This window comes from Phalacrocorax aristotelis, chromosome 1, assembly GCF_949628215.1.
Source record: "Phalacrocorax aristotelis chromosome 1, bGulAri2.1, whole genome shotgun sequence".
Taxonomy (NCBI): domain Eukaryota; kingdom Metazoa; phylum Chordata; class Aves; order Suliformes; family Phalacrocoracidae; genus Phalacrocorax; species Phalacrocorax aristotelis.
This window is the reverse complement of record NC_134276.1, coordinates 137,521,869-137,545,760: the sequence shown is the minus strand read 5'-3', so window position 1 is coordinate 137,545,760 and position 23,892 is coordinate 137,521,869. Positions and strand designations below refer to the sequence as shown.

The 23,892-nt window shown below is 47.3% G+C and overlaps 2 protein-coding genes across 3 annotated transcripts; one reads left to right on the top strand and one right to left on the bottom strand.

Annotated features, from left to right (window-relative positions):
• Positions 1-909: 909 nt before the first annotated feature.
• Positions 910-5,308, bottom strand: LOC142052171 (uncharacterized). The gene is made up of 3 exons (XM_075081975.1): positions 4,654-5,308; positions 2,985-3,086; positions 910-2,905 (listed from the first exon to the last, which is right to left on the bottom strand). Exons 1-3 carry the CDS (start codon positions 5,006-5,008, stop codon positions 2,598-2,600), a joined length of 765 nt encoding a protein of 254 aa, XP_074938076.1. The 5' UTR covers positions 5,009-5,308; the 3' UTR covers positions 910-2,597.
• An 11,798-nt stretch (positions 5,309-17,106) lies between these two features.
• On the top strand, positions 17,107-22,470 carry LOC142065458 (uncharacterized). 2 transcript variants are annotated; one of them, XM_075111628.1, is made up of 2 exons: positions 17,107-17,254; positions 18,005-22,470. In XM_075111628.1, the coding sequence occupies exon 2, from the start codon at positions 18,016-18,018 to the stop codon at positions 18,997-18,999; it is 984 nt and encodes a 327-aa protein (XP_074967729.1). In that variant the 5' UTR covers positions 17,107-17,254; positions 18,005-18,015; the 3' UTR covers positions 19,000-22,470. The 2 variants fall into 2 exon arrangements, with proteins under 2 accessions (XP_074967729.1, XP_074967721.1); XM_075111620.1 differs by having other exon boundaries at positions 17,107-17,503.
• The last annotated feature ends 1,422 nt before the right edge of the window (positions 22,471-23,892 follow it).

Below are 23,892 nucleotides of genomic sequence, written 5' to 3'. Positions count from 1 at the left end.
CTTTCACTTGTCTACACTGTCCAGTCTACAATATCAAATACACCTGCACAGGCCACAGACTAAGTTCGCCAGGAGAGCATCTGTGGTATCCTCTTACATATTCAGAGACACTGCAAAGCTCTCCAGTACCCCTGGCAAGCTATCAGATATTGCCCAACGCACCCTTTTACATCATTGCCAGAGCACTGCAAGGAAGAAACGGAGGCAAGAAGCATTCTAGATACCTTCCAACATGGGCAAGAAGACCCCAAGCCCCACCCCACCTAGGAATTGGTATATTTTTAGCATCAGAGGTGCTTTTCAGAACTACTTAAGTGCTTGAGAGGATAGGAGAAGAACTTCTGGCGTCTACTCTCACCCAAAGTAGGAAGCATGATGGGTTTCTTGTGGTCCTCTATATCAACACTGCCTTCAGTCCCCAGTATACTTGCAGTTCAGAGGTATTTCAAGACTTGAGGATAAAGTTCAGTGTTCAGTTCAGATAGGACCCAACATACATATCAGAGAACACCAACACAGAAGGATGTAGCTCACCTTAGGTTTGGCAGGCTCAGGAGCAGTTTGTATCTGCTACAAACAGAAACATCGTATACAAACTCCCTCCCCACAGGCAAAAATCCTTCCTAAGCCCTCAAGTAAGAGATTCCTCCTGCCTGGTCTAAATTGCAGAAGTGGCACACTTCCACACTTAGGAGATGCCTAATGCAGCGAAAGGGGAAGACAGGAGAAAAGCAGAAGGAGCTGGGGAAGGCACACACATCAGACTAACTGAACTCCAGTTCAGATATCAAAGTCTAAGCACTGATGCTTTTTTACAAAGAACAGAAGCTCAGCAAAGATTCATTTCTAACAAAAATGCAACGTTTTAATACTGAACAACTTAAAAACCACTAAAATACAAACTTTAACAACTGCTTTGAAGAGGTGATTCTGCTTCTAAGCAAAATGAAATTAAAACATCCAAGAAGTTATGAACAGTACCGCAAAGATTCCATAGAACATTAGCAACTCTTATTGGAGCTCTTAAGTCTAGAGCCACATGACTCTGATATACTCAACTGATGGAAAATAAGCCCCAAACATTTCAGTACAGTTGACGACACTGAAGGAATGCCCTTTAAGGCCACTCAATTTGGCTTAAATGAATATCTTACTGAGTTAAGACTAATACAAAATCTGACATAATAAAAACCAGTGTGTGATTTTCACAGTCTGTACGCACGCACACATAGAGAGTCATACCTGATCCCACAGTTCTATCTTCAGAGCAGAATCTGACATCACTGCGCTGTCACTAACAAGACAACTCATTAAGATAAGTAGTGTTTCCCATTCTTAAAATCTAAACCGTATTAATTACTAATGGTGCATCCGTTTAACAAGACATCATTTAAAAAACCCCACAAAACCAACAGCCCACAAACACAACATCAGTTCAAGAGAAAGCCTATTCTGCATAGGCGCAAGCCCCAAAGTTTCTTTATCCCAGCAGCTGTTCAAAGGTAAATCATAGTTAACTTTTTTGCACTTTTGAAGCTCAAAGGCTCTGACACTGCTACTAGCCCACGTCACTGATAGAAACAAGAAGGTAGAAAGGGCTAACACTTCTTAAAACTCTGCACTTACTAGACTTAAAATCCCCCATTTCAGAGTCCTGTGGGGGCTGGGGGTGGTAATCGTTTTCCCCCCACAGACTTTGCAGGATGGTGCACCTGAGCTTCTCCGTGTTCCTCTCTGAACGGTAATTATTCACCCCAGTCCTACCCACAATGAACTGATACATAACAGTCAACAACATGTAATAATCCAAACAGGTTATGACAGAATATCTAGAAAACAGACTCCAGTGAGTTCACCTGTGAACAAAAGAACAAGTATCCAATAAACCAATTGGCTTTTCCTCATAAACCCTTAGTAAGCAAGGCAGACCTGAATGGTGGTGTTTTATTGGGTTTTGGGGGTTTTTTTTGGGGGGTGGGGTGGCAGGGAGGGTTGTTTTAAACAAAAAGCAGAAATATTTTCTGTAGTTTTAGTAGCTATGCTGGCCTAAGAATCAGCCTCCTGAATGAAGGAAAATTTTGCAAATGATTGTGGGAATAGAGGTGCAGCTAAATTGAACACCTTCACGTAAGCAACATGCTTACCTCTATACAAATCAGCCTTAACAGGAGTTGCTTAAAGCATCCCTGATGATTTTGTCATCAGTTTCAGCTCATTAGGAGACATCCAGTTGCTCAAGTACATAATAAAGACATACCAGGTAGAAAAATATGCTTAACTTTTATGCATTATCTTATACATGGATGTTGCACTTTACACCCTGGTGATAAAGATCTCTCAAGCTGCCTTGACAAAATATATTACTGGCCAAAAACTTCTGCATGCTGCAACGAATGAACGGGCAGTGGATTTGATCAACTGCTGTTTACTGATGCATCTGAGGCATGTATCTTTCCAAGTCTGAGCGTACGGTCAGCATCTTCACAGGGACTAGAATTTCAACATTACAACACAGAGATCACAGGTTTGAGTGGGAAAACAGTACCAAACAGTAATCACATTAGTTTACATTGGACACATTCACAGCACAAAGCCGATCAAGTAGAAGCTGCAGGATGTTGAGAGACTGGGAGCTGAGTGCTAAACTGAATTCCAGGAGCAGGTGACTGCGATGAGAGACTGGCATTCTCAGGGAGGAGACTGCTGGGATTACGAAGGGGAAAAGAAAGAGACGCCGCTGCAGCTGCCTGCCGTCCTAGCAGAAGTCCTAAGCTATAGACATTTGAATTAATGAGATCATTGCCAGGGAGGAGTATATTCAGTTGTTTCTGAATTTCTTGCAGGACCTGCAGCTGACTTTGCTGATTCAGAAGAAGCATATCCATATTTTCCCTCATTTTCTTCACTGTACAAAGAGAAGAGAATGTTAATGCTTGTTATGTGAAAATACTTCGCGTGCAATTCAGAAGCCTTTTTATACTTACACTCTTCAAGAACAAGATTCAAGTCATCTGTCTCACGTTTCTCTGCACTACACCTTTGCTCTTCTTTATGATGCAGAGATGTAGATTCAGAACAGTTTGCATCTAAAAGGAAGACAGTGTATGTCAAGAGCCCACTTTATCACCAATTGCTAGGTCAGCCTGGAAAAGGCAGCTCAGTAACAACCCTTCCCCTCACCCACATTTTAAACTTAAAACTTCATTCAAGTCATGTTGGGCCAAACTAGAACAAAGGCTATGCAGATATAGCCCCAAAACATTCCAGACTTGGGTTTTATCACAATCAAGATACCTTCCACTTGCTTCCTCCATACCTTTTTTTCGGGGGGGGGGGTGGGGGTGGGGGGGGTGGGCGGTGGGGGTGGGGGTGTACTGTGCACAGCTGTTGGGGAGGAAGCAAAGCTGGAGCAAGGGAGCTGTTAAAAAAATAACACTTTAGGTATTTAGTAAAAATGTACTGAAGTTATAAATATGTAAACCTCTTCTTTGAAAATCATACCAGATACAGAAATCAAGTTTCATTCCTCATCCAGAAATTGCAAGGTCAATTGTGCATACATTTGATCACAAAAGCAGTTTTATTATGGAGCTTCAACTATTATGATGCACTAGCTAATAGTTACTCCTGAATAAGTATCACACACTTTCTTTTGAAGCAGGTATAATATTAGGCTGACCTGATATTAATTATTGGCCAACTGCCAGGGTAAAAATGAGATTTTTTTTTTCTGATGAATTATAAACTCTTACATCTAAAAAAACTATTAAAAGTCCTTAAGGAAAAAAAAGGGGTGGGGGGTGGGGAAGCATTAGGAGTGTAAAGACCCATCTTTAGGGCTCATTAGCAGAGTTGCTAGGCCACCTCTCTGTATCTATGGCCCGAGCAGTCTCAAACCCTACCTCAGGAATTCAGTTTTGTCATTTCATTTTAACTTCACTATTATCATTATACCTTTATTATTATTTCCATTGTTAAGATGAAAGGCTCTCCAGCTCAGAATTTTTTTCAGGAGGAAAACCAAAACAAACAAATAAAAAACCCCAGAAAAATGTCACACACAAAACACCTTTTCTCATACAGTCTCATGTCTTAATTGCCCTGCTGTTGCATGATCTGGTGGTCAAGACCCCAACACCCAGAACAATTCTACAGGTGGCTAGGGAAGACCCAAGATTAAAAGTTAAAACATTTTTGACCAAGTATAAAAGGACTGCCCATGTAAAGGTACAACAACAGAAAAACCCCACAATGTCAGGTTTTATCCCAGAGTTTCTGGTCATTACACTAACACGGAACACTGCAAAATCCAAACTCCCTACTTTAAACAATTACCTTGCCTGACAGCATATGCTGTGCTAAGAGTATTATGGAGGGATGGCCAACAGAAACCTCCCACTGCAGACAAGGTCTAAGATCTGAGGCAGCCTTCATGGCAATGTCTAAATTTCAACTTTGGCATTTTCATGGCACTTCTTCAAATGACAGAGATAAATATATTATATAGGAAGGGAAGAGGCAAACAAAAAACCCTGCTCATATCCACAGTAAGGAGGGGGAAGCATTTAGGAACAAATAGAGAACACAGTGTCTGACACCTCCTGTGAGTCCGTACAGCTTGAAATAAGACTCAACAGATCTTAATTCAGTTACCTGCTGTGTGTTCACTGGGTCTCTCTCTCAAATGAATCCACTGATGTTTGATGAAGTTTGACCGCAGACGGAAGCTATTTCCACACTCTGTACACTTGTAGGGCTTCTCATCCGTATGGACTCTCTGATGCCGGAAGAGAGCAGCAGTTCCACTGAAGCTTTTCCTGCACATGGTGCAGAAAGCAGCTTTCTTTTTCGCATGGGTTTTGCGGTGAGCAATAAGGTTTGAGGTACGGCTAAAAGTTTTCTCACATTCCTTGCACTTGTAAGGCCTCTCCCCCGTATGGATTCTCTGGTGCATTGCCAGGTTGGCCTTCCTGCTAAAGCTCTTCCCACATTCTACACAATCAAACATTTTTTCTCTCGCGTGGGTTTGCAGGTGGTTCAGGAGCCTGGAGCTCCCCTTGAAGCCCTTTCCGCATTTTGTACACTTGTAGGGTTTCTCTTCTGTATGCTGTTTCTGGTCATCAGCGACAAGGACAAGTTTCCTGGAACCTCTTCTTTGGGTAGAGGGTTTATTACAAGCTGCCCGCCTCTGCCTTTGCAGACTGGCTGCCCCACAGTCTGGGCTGTGGGCTTTGGGTAGCTGAGGCAGTACATCTTGCTTAATGTCTTCAGGGACGCCTCCCTCTTCCTCACAGTCACTCAAAATGCAGTCCCCTGGTGAGGTAAGAGAGCAATCTGACACTTTTCCTTCCCTAAGATAGATAAGCTGCTCCCTGTAAAATAACTGAATTTCTCAGGCCTAGTAACAACTTGCACCAGATTCCCCTTTTCCAAAGAGGAAGGGAAATGACGAAGATTGAGACAAGAAGACAAGGAAAAGAAAAAGTGGCATAGGGAAGAAGAAAGAGGTAAAGACACCTTCCTCTTCTCTTCCTTCACCTCCCCATTTCCTTGTTCTTCCTCCCCTCGGGGAGTGGCAAAGGAAGACTGCCAAAATGCTAAAAAGCCTTACCCATCAAAAATATCTACTTTTAGCTTTTTGCTCCTGCAGACTCTGCTCAAAAGCCTTCCAGCCTGCTAAATTAGCATCAAAATTCTGTTTTAAAGCTGTGCATTTGGGTGGGATGGCTCAACACAAAAAAGTCCCCTTAACCTTTGATAGGTGAAACCAACAGGGAGGTTTAGGTTCTCACTTGAGTTGGTTAATATTTACTAAAAATTTTTAAATTACTTCTTTTACAGGTTGACACATCACATTTTTTCCCTAATTATCACAAGAACAGTTGTAATTATTAGAGGGATACTGTATATTCACGCATCAGAAGTCATAGGAGCTAGATTTTTAGTGATAAAAATATTAACTAATTGCCAATTAACTACCACTATCTTTTTCATATCTAGATGTAGCACCTTATTTACCTTGTTGCTACAAGAAAAGTAATTGCATTCCAAGGAAGCTCACAGCAAACATTCAAACATGGCCCTTTCTTTCCTAAAGAATGCGACCTATGCATTTCACAAATTAGTATGTATGGTCATGCATCCCACAGTAAGCTTTGGTTATCTTACTCTGCTAACTAAATTTTATATTTACATCACTTCAGCATCAATAGAATTATAAGTATCACCTGACGCACACTTAGCAGAGCTTCATTTTTGCAAGCATCTTAAGATGTTTACTATTAATTCAAATAGAGGTCTTAGGCATTAGCATCTCTGAGTTAGCATTGAAATATCTGGTTACTCACACTACATGTATTTCCATTTAACACATCAAGTTTAATTATTCTACTAACAAAAAACCCAGGCTTTCTACATCCAAGGTAGAACTCTGCAGTGCAATTTCAGTCCTCCCTCTATGACACCAAGGAATAAAATTTGTAAACAACATGCCCTTGAAGAGACAAAATGCTCTCTATTTACAAGGCCACAAACTGCCGAGATCTAAATAAGAGTCATAAAAGAAAAAAGCAGTGGGGTGGGCGCTCATATCTTACATCACAGAATTACACCCAGGAGGGGTGAAAAAGACTCCCTCTCACAGATGCAGTCATTCCCTCACTCTAGCCAAGCGGCTGATGATTCCCAGAGGCCCACAGAGACCCCAGGTCTCTTAACAGTGAAACAGGAACCGAACAACCCTGCATTGCCATCCAGAGCTACTGCTGGGAGTCACACATTTCAGATGTGGCTGTGCAACTCCCTCAGACCTTCCTCATGCATGAAAAAGCCTGAAAAAACAGAAGCGTGCTGGCTTTCCTTCACTCCAGATAAACTGTACTGTCTTACTTTAGAACAGCTGCTGGGAAGCCCACAGCAGAAAGAAACACAAAATGCTACTGGCGACCTTGGCCCAGCCCCAGCCCCGAACCCTCCTATCAACCCAGGACAGAGCAGCCAGGGGAGGAGAAGGAACGCAACATCCCCAGCACCACTTGGTGGAGCCCCAAGCTTCCCTCCGGGGTTCAGCCAGCAGCGCTTACATCTCACCTACATATCCTGCAATGCTACTTTTCCCAGGCTCCTGGAGAAGAGAGAATTCGGGCTTTACGACTGGCTCCATCTACAAAAGAAGAGCAGAGAAGAGACCTGGAGCGTGAACCTTCCCCACTCAGACAGAAGAAGGGGGGGGGGGGGGGGGGGGGGCCAGACACAGGTGGGGTGCATTTCGGCGGTACCCACAGGCTGCCTAAAAGGGGCAAAGCTGCACACGCTAGGGAACACCGCCTAGAGCGGCGATAGCGTGCTAGGAAGACCTGAAGTTTGGTGACTTGCAAGCTGGAGAGCTTAAATCAAGAGACCAGTGCGATAAAAAGCGATGCTATCTAACATCAATCTCCCTCGTAACATCACCGAGCCCTGCCCGGGGGCTGCTCCGGCTCCTGACACAGATGCCACTCCTCTCAGCCTCAAGTATTCGTGCTTCGTCTCAGCCTTTACTATGCCCCCGCCAGCTCAGAGCTTCCCCCTTCCCTCCAGAGGCGCTCCGCCCGTCCCCGAGCAGCACTTCAGCCTGCCCCTACCCCAGCCCTGCTTTTGGGCCGCCGGGTGACCCTGGCCCCGTCCCCAGCAGCTGCCCCAGACCCCTACTATCCCTCCTGCGGCTTCCCGGGCCGGCTGCTGCGCCGGGGGCTCGGGCTCTGCGCTTCCCCAGGCCCGCCGCTGGCCCTGCCTGGGGACGGGACGGCAGCAAGGGGCACCGGGAGGCGGTGCGCCTTCCCCACCCCGCCGGCGTGAGGCCGGGGGAGCCGGGGCAGGGCGGCGGGCCCGGCCGGCCAGGGCTGCTCTGCGACGCCGGCAGCCTCGGGGCCGCCTTCCCCGGCCATTGCCGCCCGTCCAGGGCTGCCCATCGCGCCCTTCGCCTGCCGAGCCGCCCCGGGCCCCCGGAGCCCAGCCGCGGCGGCGGGAGCCGCTGTCCCCGCGGGAAGGGCGCGGCGCGGCGGGGCGGGCGGCGTGGCCGCTGCCCGCGCACCGGGCGCCCCTCGGGTTTGCCCGTCGGCATCGACAACCCCTGCGACATGCGGCGGGTGCTTTTCCGTAAGTGCCCCGTGGTGGGAGCGGAGCGCTTCCTGGGGACCTCGCGGTTCCGTTACCCCCGGCCCTGGCCACCTTCACCGTGGGGCTCCTCCAGCCGCCGCGGTGCGGTCGCCGCGAGGGGCGGCTGTTGGACTCGCCGCGCGCGGGGCACAGGGCGGCGGCGAGGCCCCGCACCCCATGAGGGCGGACGCTGTTGCCCTGGTAGATGTGCTACCTTCTCTCCACGGGGCTTTCGAGCCTGGTGGGGCGCGGCTCGGCAAGGTGAGAATGGAAGGCAAAGAGGAAGGCCTGCCCTGTCGCAACGGAGAACGTGCAGCAGCTACCGCGGCAAAGAGAGGGCCCTGAAACTCGGAAACGACAGGCAGGCAGATGGACGTGGTGGTCACCCTTTAACATGGAGCTTCAGGAACTAGCCACTCAGCAGCACCTCCCCTCAGGGCACCCCCGTGCCTCTCCCTGCCCTTGGGCTCCCTCGCCGGCTGTGGGTGAGGTGCTGGAAGGCACCACCGCCCTGTGCCGGGTGCTCCTGTGCCCCTCACCCCCCACCAGCCCTGTGAATTAGTCACGCCCCCCTAACAGCGCACGCTTCCTCCCAAATATGCCTTGATGGGTGGTGGTTTACGGACTTGCACATGCTGCAAATGTAACGCTGCTGGCTGGGAGCGGAGGAGGGCGGGAGAAGCGGCTCCGCGGCGCTGCTGCTTCTTTTCCTGGGTTCTCTGGGGTACGGAGCTTCACACGCCGTTCTTCCACAAGCTGGCCTTCTCCGCAGCTTAAATTTCCCCATAGTTCTGCTTCCCCGTTTTATCCAGGGATATCCTCAGTTCTTTTTCACTGACCACCATTTCCATACCGTGTCCGTGCAGATCAAGAGCTCGGTGAACAAGGTGGGCTGCAGCTTTCCGTTCAAGTGTGGAAACAAAATACTCTCCACATGCACGTTACAACAGCATATTCTGTTTGCTTTCAGTGGCTGTTCCCTTCCAAAAGGTGGTTAAAGTCCATCAAAGTTGATATTTTCAAAAAAAGTACTTGAGTTTTGTTAAGACATTTTTTAGAAAAATACTTGCTGTAACAACTCTCTTTGTAATTATACCTGAGAGTCAAATATAACCACATAACTCCAAAAACTAAGTTAAAATATAAAATACAATTGTATTTGCTTGCAAAGGCCACAGGAGCTAAATGCCACTCCCTTGCTACCACATCTCTTACTCCCCTCATTCCTCAAAAATTAAGGAATTCTCCCAGGAGGTTCCAGTTCACCTTACTCTTGAGCCAGAGGTTCAAAGGAAGCCTAAGTCTTGCTGACAATCCTTTCCTCTGGAGAGCCTTTTCTTCCCTCACAGTTCCTCCTTCTTTCTTCTGAAAGGCAAACACCTACTACGGGAGGAATAAAGCAGCCAGTGTGTAAGTGGAGATCATGACTGACCTGTCAGAGAACTGATCCAAGAGTGATCTGCAAATAATTACGGCCATAATAATCCACCAAGTAAAACTACCACAGACTCTTCAGCTGTAACCTACAAACCGTTATATTTCTACACACATAAAGCTTAAAACAATGGCAAGGGAAAGACCCATGTATTTGCTCTTTGCTTACACAGAGCTTAAACAGAGAACAGAGACAAAACTGTCGCAACTCATGATCTCCCCTGACGAAAAGCTGAACTGGTTGCTTTTCCATCTCAGCTGTGCAGAGCTATTGGAATGCACAGGTGCCCAGGATCTCAGTGGCATCTGTCAGGTCGCCAGAGGGTAACGAATTTATGAGCTTGAGTATTATGTACAGTCCTTTCTTTCCTTAAAAAAGAAGCAGAAGTTATCGCCAAGGTAATTTTTTCCTCTCTTAAAATTCAGTGGTTCAGTCTAATTTTAGCTGTAATGTATGATAAAACCCAGCAGGTGGAGATCTATACTGTATTTATACTACAATAGCTTCTTGGTGACCTTGTACTGGACAGAGACATGACTGTACTTTGGTATTATACAAACAAAAAATGGTGTTTCCTGACCCAAATAACTTGCAGTCTAGAGTAGCATTAATGCAATTCCCTCAAATGGAAACCATTCTCATATATAATAAACTCTAACATGATTTATTGCATGTTTTCGACATTTTGTAATTGAATATGGGCCAAATTTCAGCTTTCCAAAATCACCCAGGACAGAAAAGGCTCACCGCATTCCCAAGGATACTAAGAAATTAAAGAAAGCATGGCTATACAGAGTATGGCTATTTGAATAACTGAGGATGCCAAGAACGCTACTTAAAAACACTTGAAAAATTGTAATGTACGAATAATTGGAAAAGCATCAAAGGAGTTTAAGGTTAGGATTAAAGCACAATTCACCACAATTATTTTTACTCCATGCATTTTGGTTTTGGTAGTATATTGTAGATGCATTTTGGAGTTTGGCAGGCTCCCTGATTTTGAGGATTTTCTTGTTTTTCAAGGAAGAATAATGAAGTGAATTTCTCAAATGCAAAGGATTTGATTTTTGGTGATTGTAAACCACAATTGCAGGATAAGAGAATCTATCATGGGAAGCACAGGCTCAGGAAAAGGCTTCAAAAGCCATGGTGAATATCAGCAGAGCATAAGCTCCAATGGTGATGCTGGGGTGAAACAGCTAACATAACCCACAGAAGCATAAACCAGGGAACCCTGCACTAAAGGTATTCAAAATATTCACCCCATATTTGTTACTCAGTCAATTACTACAGCAGTAACAGATTAGCTACTGGGTTTGAAGAAAGAACTAATACAAAGAAGTTCCTTGGCATGTATTAAGCAAAAAGTCAAACTATCACAGTCATCCTTTCTGCCCACCCCCGCCCCCACCCCCGCCCCCACCCCCGCAAAGCCCTGTGGCACTTAATTTGCTGGTACTCCCCTAAAATCTAAGGAAATACTAATAAATAAAGGATATCAGAACTCTGCAGGCTTGAATAAACTTCAGTAGCAAGAAGAGGGTGAAAACACAGGAAGATAGAAGTTCTGCCTTCAAAAAACAAGGAATGACACACAGAGATGGTGTGGCTAATGGGGCATTCTCATTTAAAAGCCTCAGGGAATGTTCCCAGCACCAATGGACAGATAATTCCTTCTAAGAGCAAGTCCTGACCCACCAGAAACTTTGGGACAGCCAGTCTGGGTTTTCTGTGTGGTACAACAGATGCAGGAGTTAATTCCACGCACATACTCTTGTCATGGTTTTAGCTGGGATAGAGTTAATTTTCTTCACTGCAGCTGGCATAGTGCTGTGCTTTGGACTTAGTATGAAAATAATGCTGATAACACACTGATGTTTTAGTTGTTGCTGGGTAGTGCTCAAGGATTTTTCTAGCTTCCCATGCTCTGCCGGGTGCACAAGAAGCCGGGAGGGGAGGGGGCACAGCTAAAAGAGCGGATCCAAACTGGCCAAAGGGATATTCCATCTCATGTGACATCATGCCCAGTATATTAATGGGGGGGAGCTGGATGGGGCGGGGGAAGCAGCGATCGCGGCTCAGGGACCGGTGGCATCAGTCAGCGAGCGGTGAGCAGTTGCATCGCTGCTTGTTTGGTTTTTTCCCTCCTCCTAAGGTTTCATCACACTCTCTCTCTCTCTTTTTCATTACATTACTATTATTATTATTGTTATTGTTATTACTGCTCTATTTTAATTATTAAACTGTTCTTCCCTCAACCCATGAGTTTTCTTACTTTAGCCCTTCTGATTCTTTCCCCCATCCCACAGGGGTTGGGGGGAGTGAGCGAGTGGCTGTGTGGTATTTAGTTGCCGACTGGGGCTAAACCACAACAACTCTATAAATCAATAGCACTTCATTAGTTTAAATAAGTAGACAAATTAATAAAAAGCTTTTCCCCAACAAGTCTAGTCATTAAACTTTGCTTTAGCAGAAATTTAACAAGAAATATAAGAGCAGGTAACACTGGTCTTAAGGACTAATTATACTCGAAAGCAGAGATTTTCCATTTTAAATAGAAGCCATTTAAAAGGCTTCAGAGGTATGAAAGAGTAACAATTGCAGAAGAGGGCATCTTTAACCAATCTAGGAAACAATTCGGTTCAGTCAAAAAAGAGGTTGAAAAGACTGATTTAATATCCTCCAAATCTGCCACCACCTGGGCAACCTAGGAAATTGCGTTTCAGTCAAATGCAGGCAGACATTACTCTCAGTCCTGCCAGGTCTGGCAGAAGAAAACCCACCGAAGCCATGGGACAATTCTGAAATGTCCCACCTGAAAAGCCAGAGGGTTCTGAAAACTCTGGTAAAGTCGGAAAAGCCAGATAAGATTTCCCCAGCGTTGAAAGTGTTGTCAGGCACTTCAGAGGCATCTAGGAGAAGTCCCATGTCCCTGGTAAATCTCAGTGTGACCCAGGGATTGAAAGCCTTTAGAATCATTTAGTATGACTACAAGGAGTAGTCTCCCAGGGAAGAGGTAACTTGTCTAAGGTGAATATAACTCATCTAAGACTGTGAAGTGTTTGACCTTCCGCACAGTAAGGCTCCAGGTCTGTATTCTAGGAGCAAAGTGGAGTGGAACAAGAACAAGAACAGGGATCGACAAAAAAATGACCTACCATATCCAGTGCAAAGTGTTAATTGCCTGTGAGAACAAAAATTGACTCTGTCATCCTAAGCTACATAAGACATCTGTGCAGCTGGCAGTCATTTACTAGCTGCATCTGTCCATAACAGTATCAGCTAAACTCTGGATGTGAAAACTGAACCCAGGCACAAGAAAGACGCTCAGCCGTCAAGAATGTAGCTGATTATTACTGTGTGTGGGACTCCACATTTCAAACAGCATGGGATGATACTAGCTAAAATTACACATTTTTCATTCCACGTTATGGTAAGGAGCAAGCGTTCCTGCTCCTCTGTGTGGAGTACAAGTTATGTGTCCGACACATAGTTTTGTTTAAAGAGGAGTAATCACTAATCCAAACATCTTTAAAGACTGTAAAGCTGTATAAAGACTATCCACAAGGCGGATAGAGGTTTCTCAGCTGTTGCTTTCTGCAGCAACAGACCCAAAATGCTATGCACAGATGAGCAACATCTGTATATAACCATGAAATAGCTACATCGGTAACCACCAAGCACAGCAGTTTCAGCAAGGCAACGCCGGGCACGAGGTGAGTATAAATCTGGGACAAAACTGGAGGTAACGACAAAGTAGTAGCAGTAACCAGCAAATACAGAAAGGGCCATGACAAAATACAGAGTGTGCTGAAAAAGCCTTAACCCTCACCTCACTTCAAAGTCCCAGAGGAGACAAGGCATATAAGCCTACAGGGAACCAACAGGACACCTTCCAATGCAACCAGAACTGCAGTGGGCAGAAGGAAATTGTCCATCAACACACACAAGAAAAGGGAAACCACTTTGAAGACCATTATTCTTCACAGGCTGTGGGACCTGGAGAGCCACAGCTGAATGTAGTTGATGGCCACAAACCTGTGATGGATCGTACCCTGGGAACCACGGCAAACCGCCACAGCAAACTGCCACAGGCTGGCACACAACACGGTACGAATTGCTAAAAGGCAAGAGAGAGGAATCTGCACAGCATTTCAAAGGAGGAGATGAGGAAGGAAGAACCTGGGGAGCAATCAAGAAGCCAGCATCTGTGACCCAGTCCCTCTGTAAGACTTTGTGTTAGTAACAAGACAGTTCCATTTGGGAACTAGAAGGCTGCATGTTATTTGTCAACATAGCAGAGAGGCACTTGAAATGGGAGAGAGTCTGGGAAGGGAACGGTGTGAAAGCAAGAGCAGCCAGCCAAGTTGTTCATAAATATTTTTTTTGTGGTTCTGTTTTTCTAACTAGAAATATTTTAATGTTTGGGGTTTTGTTGTTTTTTTTTTTTTAATCTCCCAGATAAACCTATTTAAATTAAACATGAAAAGATGGCCATTCATTTTAAAGCCCAGATTTACAGTAGCCTATAAAAACAGTTTGGCTTATATTACATTAAAAAATAAATTGAAGCACATTATACCTGTCACCAAGGTCTTAAAGAAAATCAACCTTAGACAATATTAAAGCCAGAAAGCTGTTTCCCCTTCCAGTCTGAATAATCATTAGGTGTGAGATATATTACAATTATCATCTCAGTTTTTTAGGCTTTGTTTAATAAATATCTCAACTTTAAACATAAAGCATTTCCTAGATCTATTCATCATATTTCACTTATAAGACAAATGGAAAATCTATTTTTTTCAACTTTTCCAATCCCACAAACATCTTGTCAAGTCTGGAATAAACAAAGGAATTGTATAATAAATAGGAAGTGTAATTCAACAGTTTACAAAATCATGACATTGAAGATTTATGTGGGCTAAATAAATAAATAAATGCATGTTAACTTACAGAACTATTTGTGTCTGTATATGTAGTATACTCTCACTAACAAAAAAGAGGTTATTTTGTGAAAAGATTACTCTTAGTTTAAGATTTCTGAATGTTACACAGAATCACAGGCTGGAAGGGACCTCAGGGAGCATCTAGTCCAACCTTTCTAGGAAGAGCACAGTCTAGACAAGATGGCCCAGCCCCCTGTCCAGCAGAATCTTAAAAGTGTCCAATGTGGCCGAGTCAACCACTTCCCTGGGGAGACTATTCCAGTGGTTGACTGTCCTCACTGTGAAAAATTTCCCTTTCATATCCAATCGGAGTCTCCCCAAAAGCAACTTGTGTCCATTCCCCCTGGTCCTCTCCACGTGATGCCTTGTAAAAAGGGAGTCTCCATCTTCTTATTATAAATTATTTTGGTATGAATTAAACTACTACAAATTATTCACAATAAACCATCCTGCTGTCACCCTCCAGCCTTTTATTGCTGTCATTCTGGTGATGCTCACCCCTGAGACCTGGGAGTATTACGTTTTCAAAGCTTTTAGCAACGCATCCCTGGCCATCTTCCCAACTTTCCCTGACCCAGTGAGAGTGACTGGATTCATTTCCATTTCCTTCAGTCATGCCTCTCCAAAGACATGGAAGTACTTCTGATGGAGAGAAAAACCACATTCCCATGCAACTGGAGGTCCTCTTCCTTTTTCATACCCACTTCCTTTGTGCCTCCACCCTCTGTGAGGTTGACGGTGTCCTTTCTAGGATCAGCTTCTGCTTTTGCATCGGCACGTAAACGTTCCTCTGTGCCGTGCTCCCAGAGCTGCCTTACTGACAATTTGACCCTGGGCTCCATCTTCCCTACCTGTGATTATGTTCCAGGAATACATCCTGAGTGCCAGATCTCCAACTTGAGGAGAACAGGCTGAAAGCAATCGCTACCACATTTTTCCCATTTACCGCTTGCTCCTTAAATTTATTTTTTTCCAGGATTTTAAGCTGTGCTCCCTGCAGCCTCTGTGAAAGCCCTTAGCAAAGGCTTTCTCCTCCTCCGGCTGACTATACCAGGCAGTCAGCGGATAGGTACTTCAGTGATCCTCCTGTTTCTCCATCTCATGGAACACATTTTCTTATTTATACAACTTAATTTCTCTTTTCCAATGGCTAATTCTCCTGTTGATGACACTTATCTCTGAAGAAACATTTGCGTGTAAGGTCTGCAAAATAATTACTAGACAGAGCCATTTAAAAAAGGCTGGGAATAAATCAAAAAACAATTCATCAAGCACACTGTGGACAACAGAATTGTTTTCGCACCAGATCAGCTCAGAAGGAAAAGTAGTTGTAAATTTGTTCAAGGGCACCAAACCATACAAAAAGTCTTTCCTTCCTTCTGCTTTGAATAACTGTGGAAAACTCTAGCATTTAACACCGATTATTTAACAATTGTAGTCAAGTTTTTAAGGAATATTCATGTCAGTATTTAAGCACAGAGATGAGTGTCAGTTCAGGTTCTTCAAACCTTTACATACAGAGCCAAAAATAGATGTCATGTCCTCTTGGTTGACTCAGTAGTTTCAAATGATGTGACTCAACTGCATGAGTGTCTCATGAAAATCTAGGCTTCTTTTTTACCTTAGAGTAAATCCCAAATTTTTTTTTCCCATGCACTCAAGTTTCTTTTCATCAAAACAGACACTGTTCCTCATTTACAGAGCAGTTTGGGAACATGTCAGGTGCTGGAATTTGGGAATCATAGAACCATGGAATGGTTTGGGTTGGAAAGGGCTTTTAAAGATCACCTTGTCCAACCCCCCTGCAGTGAGCAGGACATCTTCAACTAGTTTGGGTCACTCAGAGCCCCGTCCAACTGACCTTGAATGTTTCAGGGAAGGGGCATTTACCACCTCTCTGGGCAACCGGTGCCAGTGCCTCACCACCCTCACGGTAACATATGCCTCCTAATGCCCAATCTAAACCTACCCTCTTTCAGTTTAAAACCATTGTCCCTTGTCCTGTCACTACAGACATTGGTAAAACGTCTTTCTTACAAGCCCCCTTTATGTATTGAAACACCACAGTAAGGTCTCCCAGAGCTTTCTCTTTATTCTGGAGCCGGGATAAAGAAATGTGAGGGAGGACACAGAGACAGTTGCGATACAAAGACATGCCGGGTAGCATTAGGTGAAGAAAACAACCGGGGCAACAGAAAAATATGGGAATGGGAGGAAGCTTGTGAAGGCTGCACAGCACAGGAGAGGCTGCGGGACAGCACTTCCAGCACTGCAGCCGTGGCACAGGCAGGGCAGCTTTGGAGGCCCACGAAACCTGGGTCCGTTTTGCTTCCCGCTGCCCCGTGGTCCCCGACCGTGGGCAGATGCTGGCTGGGCTCCCTGCGGCTGGACCCAACCGAGCCCGGGCCCCGCGCCGTGCCCCGTGTCAGCGCAGTGCCTGGCCAGAGCCGCGCTGCTGCCTCTCCTCCTCCCTTCCGAGCCCCCGAGCGGGGCTGGGACCAAGGGCAGGGCCAGCGCCCCGGGACGGAGGGGCGGGCGGCGGGGCAGGCCTCGGCGGTGGCCGCCCCTGGGGCGGCGGGAGAGGCGGCCGGCGGGAGATGCTGCGGGTGGGTGGGGGCTCCACCGGCGGCCCGGCCTGGCCCGGCCCAGCCGGCCAGGCCAGGTCGGGCCTCGCCTGCCGGGCCCTCCTGCGGCTCTGCGCCCAGCCAGGGGAGAGCCTCCGCCCGCCGCCGCCGCGGTGAGGAGCGGCGGGCTGGGGCCGGAAGCGTTACAATCACAGAGGCCGCCAGCCGCCTGCCGGGGGCCGCAGGAAGCGCCGGCGGGGCGGGCAGGCCGGCGGGCGGGCCCGGCGCGGGGGAACCTCCCCTCCCCGCGGACGCCGGCCCCGCCGCGCCGCGCCCAGCCGGGGCTGCGCCCGGCGACCCCTCTGCCCCGCCCGGCCCGGGGCGGGCCGGGGCCGGGGCCGGGGCCGCGCTGCCGGGCGGAGGTGAGGCGGGCACGGCGGGCCGCCGGCCGCGGACGGGGGCAGCCGAGGGGGTTGGTTTTGCCGTGGCGCCGCCGTCGGCGCTGCCCGCGGGGGAGGGCGGCGGGGCTTGGGGGGGGGCAGGTGGGGCGCCGCCGCTAGGCCCCGCCGCTGTCTGCCGGCCTCCCCGCTCCGCTGCCTCCCCCCGCTCCCGGCAGCTCCTGCCCTGGCCCGGAGCCCCGGCCTTCCGTGCCCCGGCCCGCCCCCGGCGGGGGAAGCTGCTGCCGGGGGCTGGCGGGGGCGCGTCCCCTCACCAGCGCCCGCGCCGGCCAGGGGTGGCCGGGGTGGCCGCACAGGAGGGTGGCGGGGAGCGAGGGAGGACGGAGCCGGTCCCGATGCCTTCGCCTCGGAGCCGGGAGAGGCTGGGCGGGAGGAGCCAGCACCTGGCCGGCCGGGGGCCGTGGGGAGCGGAGAAGAGGGGTTGCAGGCCATGACTAGATGTGTTGGTTGGCTCTGTCCCTGCAGGTGATGGGAGCATGAGTGAAAATGAGGGTGACCTCCAGCGAGATGGGCCGGAGGCAGCCAAACCCTGTGGGGCCATTTCGGACTTTTTCATGAGGGAAGCTTCTCCGGCCTGCAACCAGGAAGCGTCCCATCCGAGGCCAGACCTTCTCTCCCCAGAGACGGAGCCAGAGAAGACTTCTCGCTGTGGCTTTCGGAAGCGGAAGGAGACAGTGGTCCACCAGCGAGCATTCATGGGAGAGAAGCCCTACATCTGCATCGAGTGTGGGCAGAGCTTTAACCGCAGCTCCGACCTGATCCGCCACCAGAGGATCCACACTGGGGAGAAGCCGTACATGTGCACTGACTGCGGCAAGAGTTTCAGCCGACGCTCCCACCTCATCCAGCACCAGCGCGTCCACACGGGCGAGCGGCCGTACCAATGCAAGGACTGCGGGAAGAGCTTCAGCCAGAGCACCCACCTGGTGCAGCACCAGCGCAATCACACTGGCGAGAGGCCTTATGTCTGTGCCAAGTGTGGGAGGAACTTCTACCAGAACTCAGGCCTGCTCCGCCATGCCAACTTTCACTCAGGCGAGAAGCCCTACAAATGCCCCCAGTGCGGGAAGCGCTTCAGCGACAGCTCCAACCTCATTGCCCACCAGCGGCTCCACACGGGTGAGAAGCCATACAAGTGTGCCGACTGCAACAAGTGCTTCAGTGAGAGCTCTAAGCTGGTCATCCACCGGCGTGTCCACACAGGTGAGAAGCCATACTTGTGCCCTGACTGTGGAAAGAGTTTCAGCCAGCGCTCGCACCTTGTCCAGCACCGTCGCACCCACACTGGGGAGAAGCCCTACAAGTGTGCCGAGTGTGGGACCTGCTTCAGTGACAACTCTACCCTCATCCGTCACCGTCGTACCCACACTGGGGAGAAACCTTTCAAGTGCTCCCACTGTGGGAAGAGCTTCAGTCGCAACTCCTACTTAGTCTCACACCAGCGGGTGCACGTGTGGTAGGCAGTGTCAGTAGGTGTGGTCTGGGGTGATTGAGGATGCAGCTCCTGGTCCAGGCCTGTCTAAAATGTGCCTAAGGGACAAGGGTGTGGCTATACCAGGGTCCCTGCGTTACAGGCAGCTGGCCAGAGTAATGCCTTTGGCCCATGTCGCCCTTTTCAGTCAACTTCTCTTCCCAATGCACCTCAGGCATGGACAAAAAGCAAGCAGTGGTTGCAGTAGGTAGTTCTGCATCCCAAAGCCCTGTAATCCTCTTTCCCTGGTACTAGAATCGGATGCCATCTGCCACATGGCCAAGGCGCAGATGTTTTCTCCCACCTCCCTGTGAGGTGTCTGCCTGGGAGCCTGAGGAGAGAACGCACAGCATCAGGTCACACGTTGAGAAGCTGCTTGGTCATGCAACATATGAACATGTGGTCGTGTCAGGGGCAATAAGATGGCAGATGGGGTCCTTAAGGGGCTTTATTCCACACAGAGCTGATACGTTGTGACCTATGTAATATTGTACAGGTTTATGGAAGCTCACCATGCTTGTGGTCTAAGCCAGCTCTGTCTTTCATGCGGCAGTCAGGAAGGTCAAAGCTAAGTAAGTCCTGCTGAGAAGCTGGAGACGCTGTGTTATGCATATACAGCGTGTGGGCCAACTTGAAGCACAGGCAAAGACCACCCGAGTCTGTGAAGGAGCATGTAGGCATACCCTGAACCAGAGAAAGAAGGCAGGCCTGGAGAGGTTTTCTGAAAATGCTGCTTGGATTGTAGCAAAGAGGGAGCTGTGGGATAGGGACATGGCCTGTTCTAGAATCTCAGAACCGGTGGGTAACTGATGTAGAAAACTATCATACCTGGAGGCTTAAAAAAAATAATTATACTTGCTGCTGCTATGACTGGTACGCAATTTGGCAGGTGTACGGAGGTCGCCTGTGCGTTTGTACTCGTAGTCTCCTATTTCTGCAGAATTTGGATTCACAGATAACGGTTCAAGTGGTGTGGTGTAAGCTGTATCGCAAAATGGTACAGAACAACAGTTTACTAGGACTGACCTGATTCCATACCAGTATTTCTCAAGTCCCATTTTGACCAGTGCGTGTGTGTGTAAATAACATCTATATGTACATACTCACATATGTATGAACTAGCTTTTATACCAAGTGTATCATCACATTCACACATGAGTGATCATGTGTGCACACACCATGGCAGTGGTCAAAATGGCCAGCTGTGTGAAACTACACCTTATCAGTACTTCTCAAAATGCTAAGCATACTGTATATACTAGCATTTCTCAATAAGGAGCTGGGAGAAATAGGTTTTGTACCAACACAGGTGAATTTTCACATCAGGACATTCAGTTTTACACTGATTACTTTGTGTGTGTGTGTGTATAAGATCTGGAATTGAGTTGGTTTATTTATATATCTATATAAAAATGTGTGGCCCCTATGGTTGCGAGGAATGACTTCTAAATGTCACTCAGTGTAGTGCTCTCCCCCTTGTTTTACACAGGTACGTATCAGTGGCCGTTGTAGGACTCGTGGTTTTAACTACAAGGAATTGCAGTGCAACACTTTACGTTGTTTATATTTTTGACTGTTTTGCTGCTGATCATGTTAGTGACAATACCTGACTGGTGTGCTTATCCGGCGCTGCTGGAGCTTAGAAAAGATTTCTGGTTTTGCAATGTAGCTTACTAATCCTGCAACTGGCTCCATGGCTTCAGTAGGTCTCTGGGAAACAGAATGCAGACTGAAACCAGTGAAAGGACTGGAGCTGTGGCGGAGAAGAGATGAAGGAAATAAAGATTCTAAGAAGATCCACGGATTTGAGCAGCTGCTGGCCAGGGATGCTTGTGAAGGGCTTGCTCTACAGAACTGGCTACTCTCCAAGGGATTGCAGGGATCCCTTCTGCAAGCCCTAAGCCACTTCTTGACAGCCAACTGCTGATAAAATGTTATGTTCATATAGTTTAATAAAAAGGAGCTGTAGGGGGAGCATGGAATTGTTTGCAGCTCCTAGAGGAACAAAGCACGTTTATGTGCAGCTGCTCAGGGAAGTAGAAGGAGCTTTCAGAAATGGGGTGGGCTTTGTTTACACAGGAACCAAAGCCTTCATTTGCAAATGCACAGTTTTGCTTTTAGCTTTGTGTTTGTTTGTTTGTTTTTTATGAACAGCTTCAAACCAATGACTTCTTGATTTCTATTCCACTTCTGGAAAGTGGTTTGGAAGTGTGACTAATGGTCATCTAGTTGGTTACAGAAGCATCAGGATTTTCATTTGCTAGCAGACCTTCAGAAGGGATGCTACACCTCTCAGTTGGTAGGCTCATTTTTAACTGAAGTCAAAGGTTATGCTGCAGTCCAGCTGTAAAACTGATCAATTTATGTGGGTCCGACCCATTCCAGTTTAAGTTTCCTAAAGGAAATCTACAGCACTAAAACTGTCTGTTTGGCAGAGAAGCCCTGTTTGCCAGGGAAAGGCATCTTGTGAATGCAACTTTTCTTTTGGAAATCTGAACGGAGTCACCGTAGCAGATCAATGAAATTGAACCCAGGTCTGCACAAAGCTGAGCTCAAGTCGAAGGAAAACCCTCTCATGTCGAGATTCTGCTTTGAGAAGGCAGCTGCCCCTGAATATGCCTTCGCAGCAGTCCTCCGAGCATTTCTTCTCCTTTTTACAGGCTTTGTGAAGTGCTGTGTATACTTAACAGTGCTCTATAAATTAAAAGGGTTGTCATGCATTTATTTCTAAGATCTTTGTGAACTTATTTTAAACTGTATGCCAAATCAAAGTGGCCTTAGGGTTCACAGCACATTCCCGGTGCAGTAGTCTTAGCGGCTAGGATTGGATTGCTCACCAGTGTAAGCACATTTCTGGAGTTCCTTTCCACAGCCACTGTTAGTTTTCCCTGTTCAGTGTCACTTGGCTGAAATAATTCACTTCCCCTAGCCTGTCAGCCCTTTGCTGTTTGTGATCATCTAGCTGGAGAGGAGAATCTGGGCGCCAACCTTGCTTTGATGTTGCAGAAGTTACGGGGCATGTTCCTCTTCTTCCAGGGATTTAATTGATTTGTGGGCAGCACAAACTCACGAGCCAAATTCAGAAGACAGAGGTATGGGCATGTGCAAAAAGTCAGGAACCAGAAAGTTTACTTTCACAGTGGCTAGTTCACTGGCTTCTCTACCAGCCGTCTCCTCCCTTAGCATCATAGTGGGAGACTACTGGAAAAAGCAAAAGGTAATTAGCTACTATAATTCCAGTGGACCATCCCCAGCACACTCCATCCCAGACCCGTGGTCACCAGCTGGTGCCCAGATCCTTTGCCAGCTGGGGGAGCTCTGTAGAATACTGTAAATTCCTGTTGTGCTAATGGTGCTTAGATACTACAGTGAGACTATGGCACTTTAGAAATACCTAAGATAGACAAGTGGATGAATGATGTGTCTGAAATAAAATTTGTCACCCTCGTGTTCTTTGTTATCCCATCTTTTTTTGTTTCCTTCTCCCCAGAGTGACCTCCTGAGCATCAGTTTCTTGTCCCTTGGCAGGACCAGGTTTGGAAAAAAGTGTCATCCTTCACAGAGGGATGACTATTACTTAGCACAGCTGCTGTGCAATGCAAATAAGAATTTGGAGGTGAGGGATATTGGTCTTCATTTTCATCTATCATTTCTGCATGAACCTAAAAAGCCAGAGGATGGCACACGGTGCTCACCGTTCCTTTACAAGAGAAAGTGGCAGAACCTTACTCTGCAGTGACATGCCATCCTGCTGGTAGATGAACCTGGTCCTAGCAGAGCTGCAGCTGCTCTAAGGAGATCATCTCCCCAGTTCTGTCACCTGGGTTGTACGGCATCCAGTTTTCCAGTCCCCTGCTGACAAACTATATGTAATAGTGATGACTGAAATACAACTTCTTTTACATTCCTCTTTGCTTTATTGTTTATGACTGGGAAAAGAAATTTATTTTGATCTTGGACAAAAGGTGTGTTTTATGTGTTTAATAAATTTTAAAAGTATTTAATACCTAATCTCTAAAGCACTTTTTGAGATATATCAAACAAATAAAACTGCCCTCGCGTGCACAGCAAACTGGTCTTTCTGGCCCTGTTTCCCCCTTACCCCAACAGCACTGGTCTGAATAGCCAGAGACACAACAGCAGGAGCCTCCATCTCTTAAAAAAAAAAGAAAATACAGAATATTTGAGGAGATGGAGCAAACAGAGGCCAAAAGAGGCATGTGCTTTGCTGCCAATGTCCTTGTGTCCCAAGCTCTGAAGGGCCTTCAGCTTTTCCGTGCCAAACCTGATAGATCTTGTAAGTAGGCTGATCCACCACTCAGCCATCCCCTCCCTTTTCTCATGCAAGTGCTTGCTGGCTTTCTTAGTAGAAAACGCATGAATCCACCTGATAATACTACCTTTGCAGTCCTGATGGATTGACTTTGACAACTGGCTGGTTTTCTTCTCACAGGCCTGGCCTGTTTGGGACAGTCATTCACATGAACAGATGCAAGAGCTTGGGAACCAGAGAGCACAGGAGCCAGACTTTTTAGGGGAAGCAACATTTTCCTCTTTCTTCCTGAGGCTCGTTATGGAGGTACCTGTAGCTGCAGATAGATGACACTGTGCCTAGGGGACACGTTGGGGTGGGTGGGACAGCATGGTCAGAGCACAGTAGTCCTTCAAGGGTAAGTGAAAGCACCCATCAATTAAAGCAGGCCATACCAGGTCCAAACACCCTCACAGATGCTGAGTGCAAAGATGTGCAAACTCCTTTGTTCCCTTCTCTTTGGCACTCTCTGTGCAAAGCACAGCTCCATCAGATCTAAAGGTTAGCATTGCTTAGAAGAGACTTGTCTGAATAGCCATATGGACAGGCAGGTCAAAATAACTCTACCAT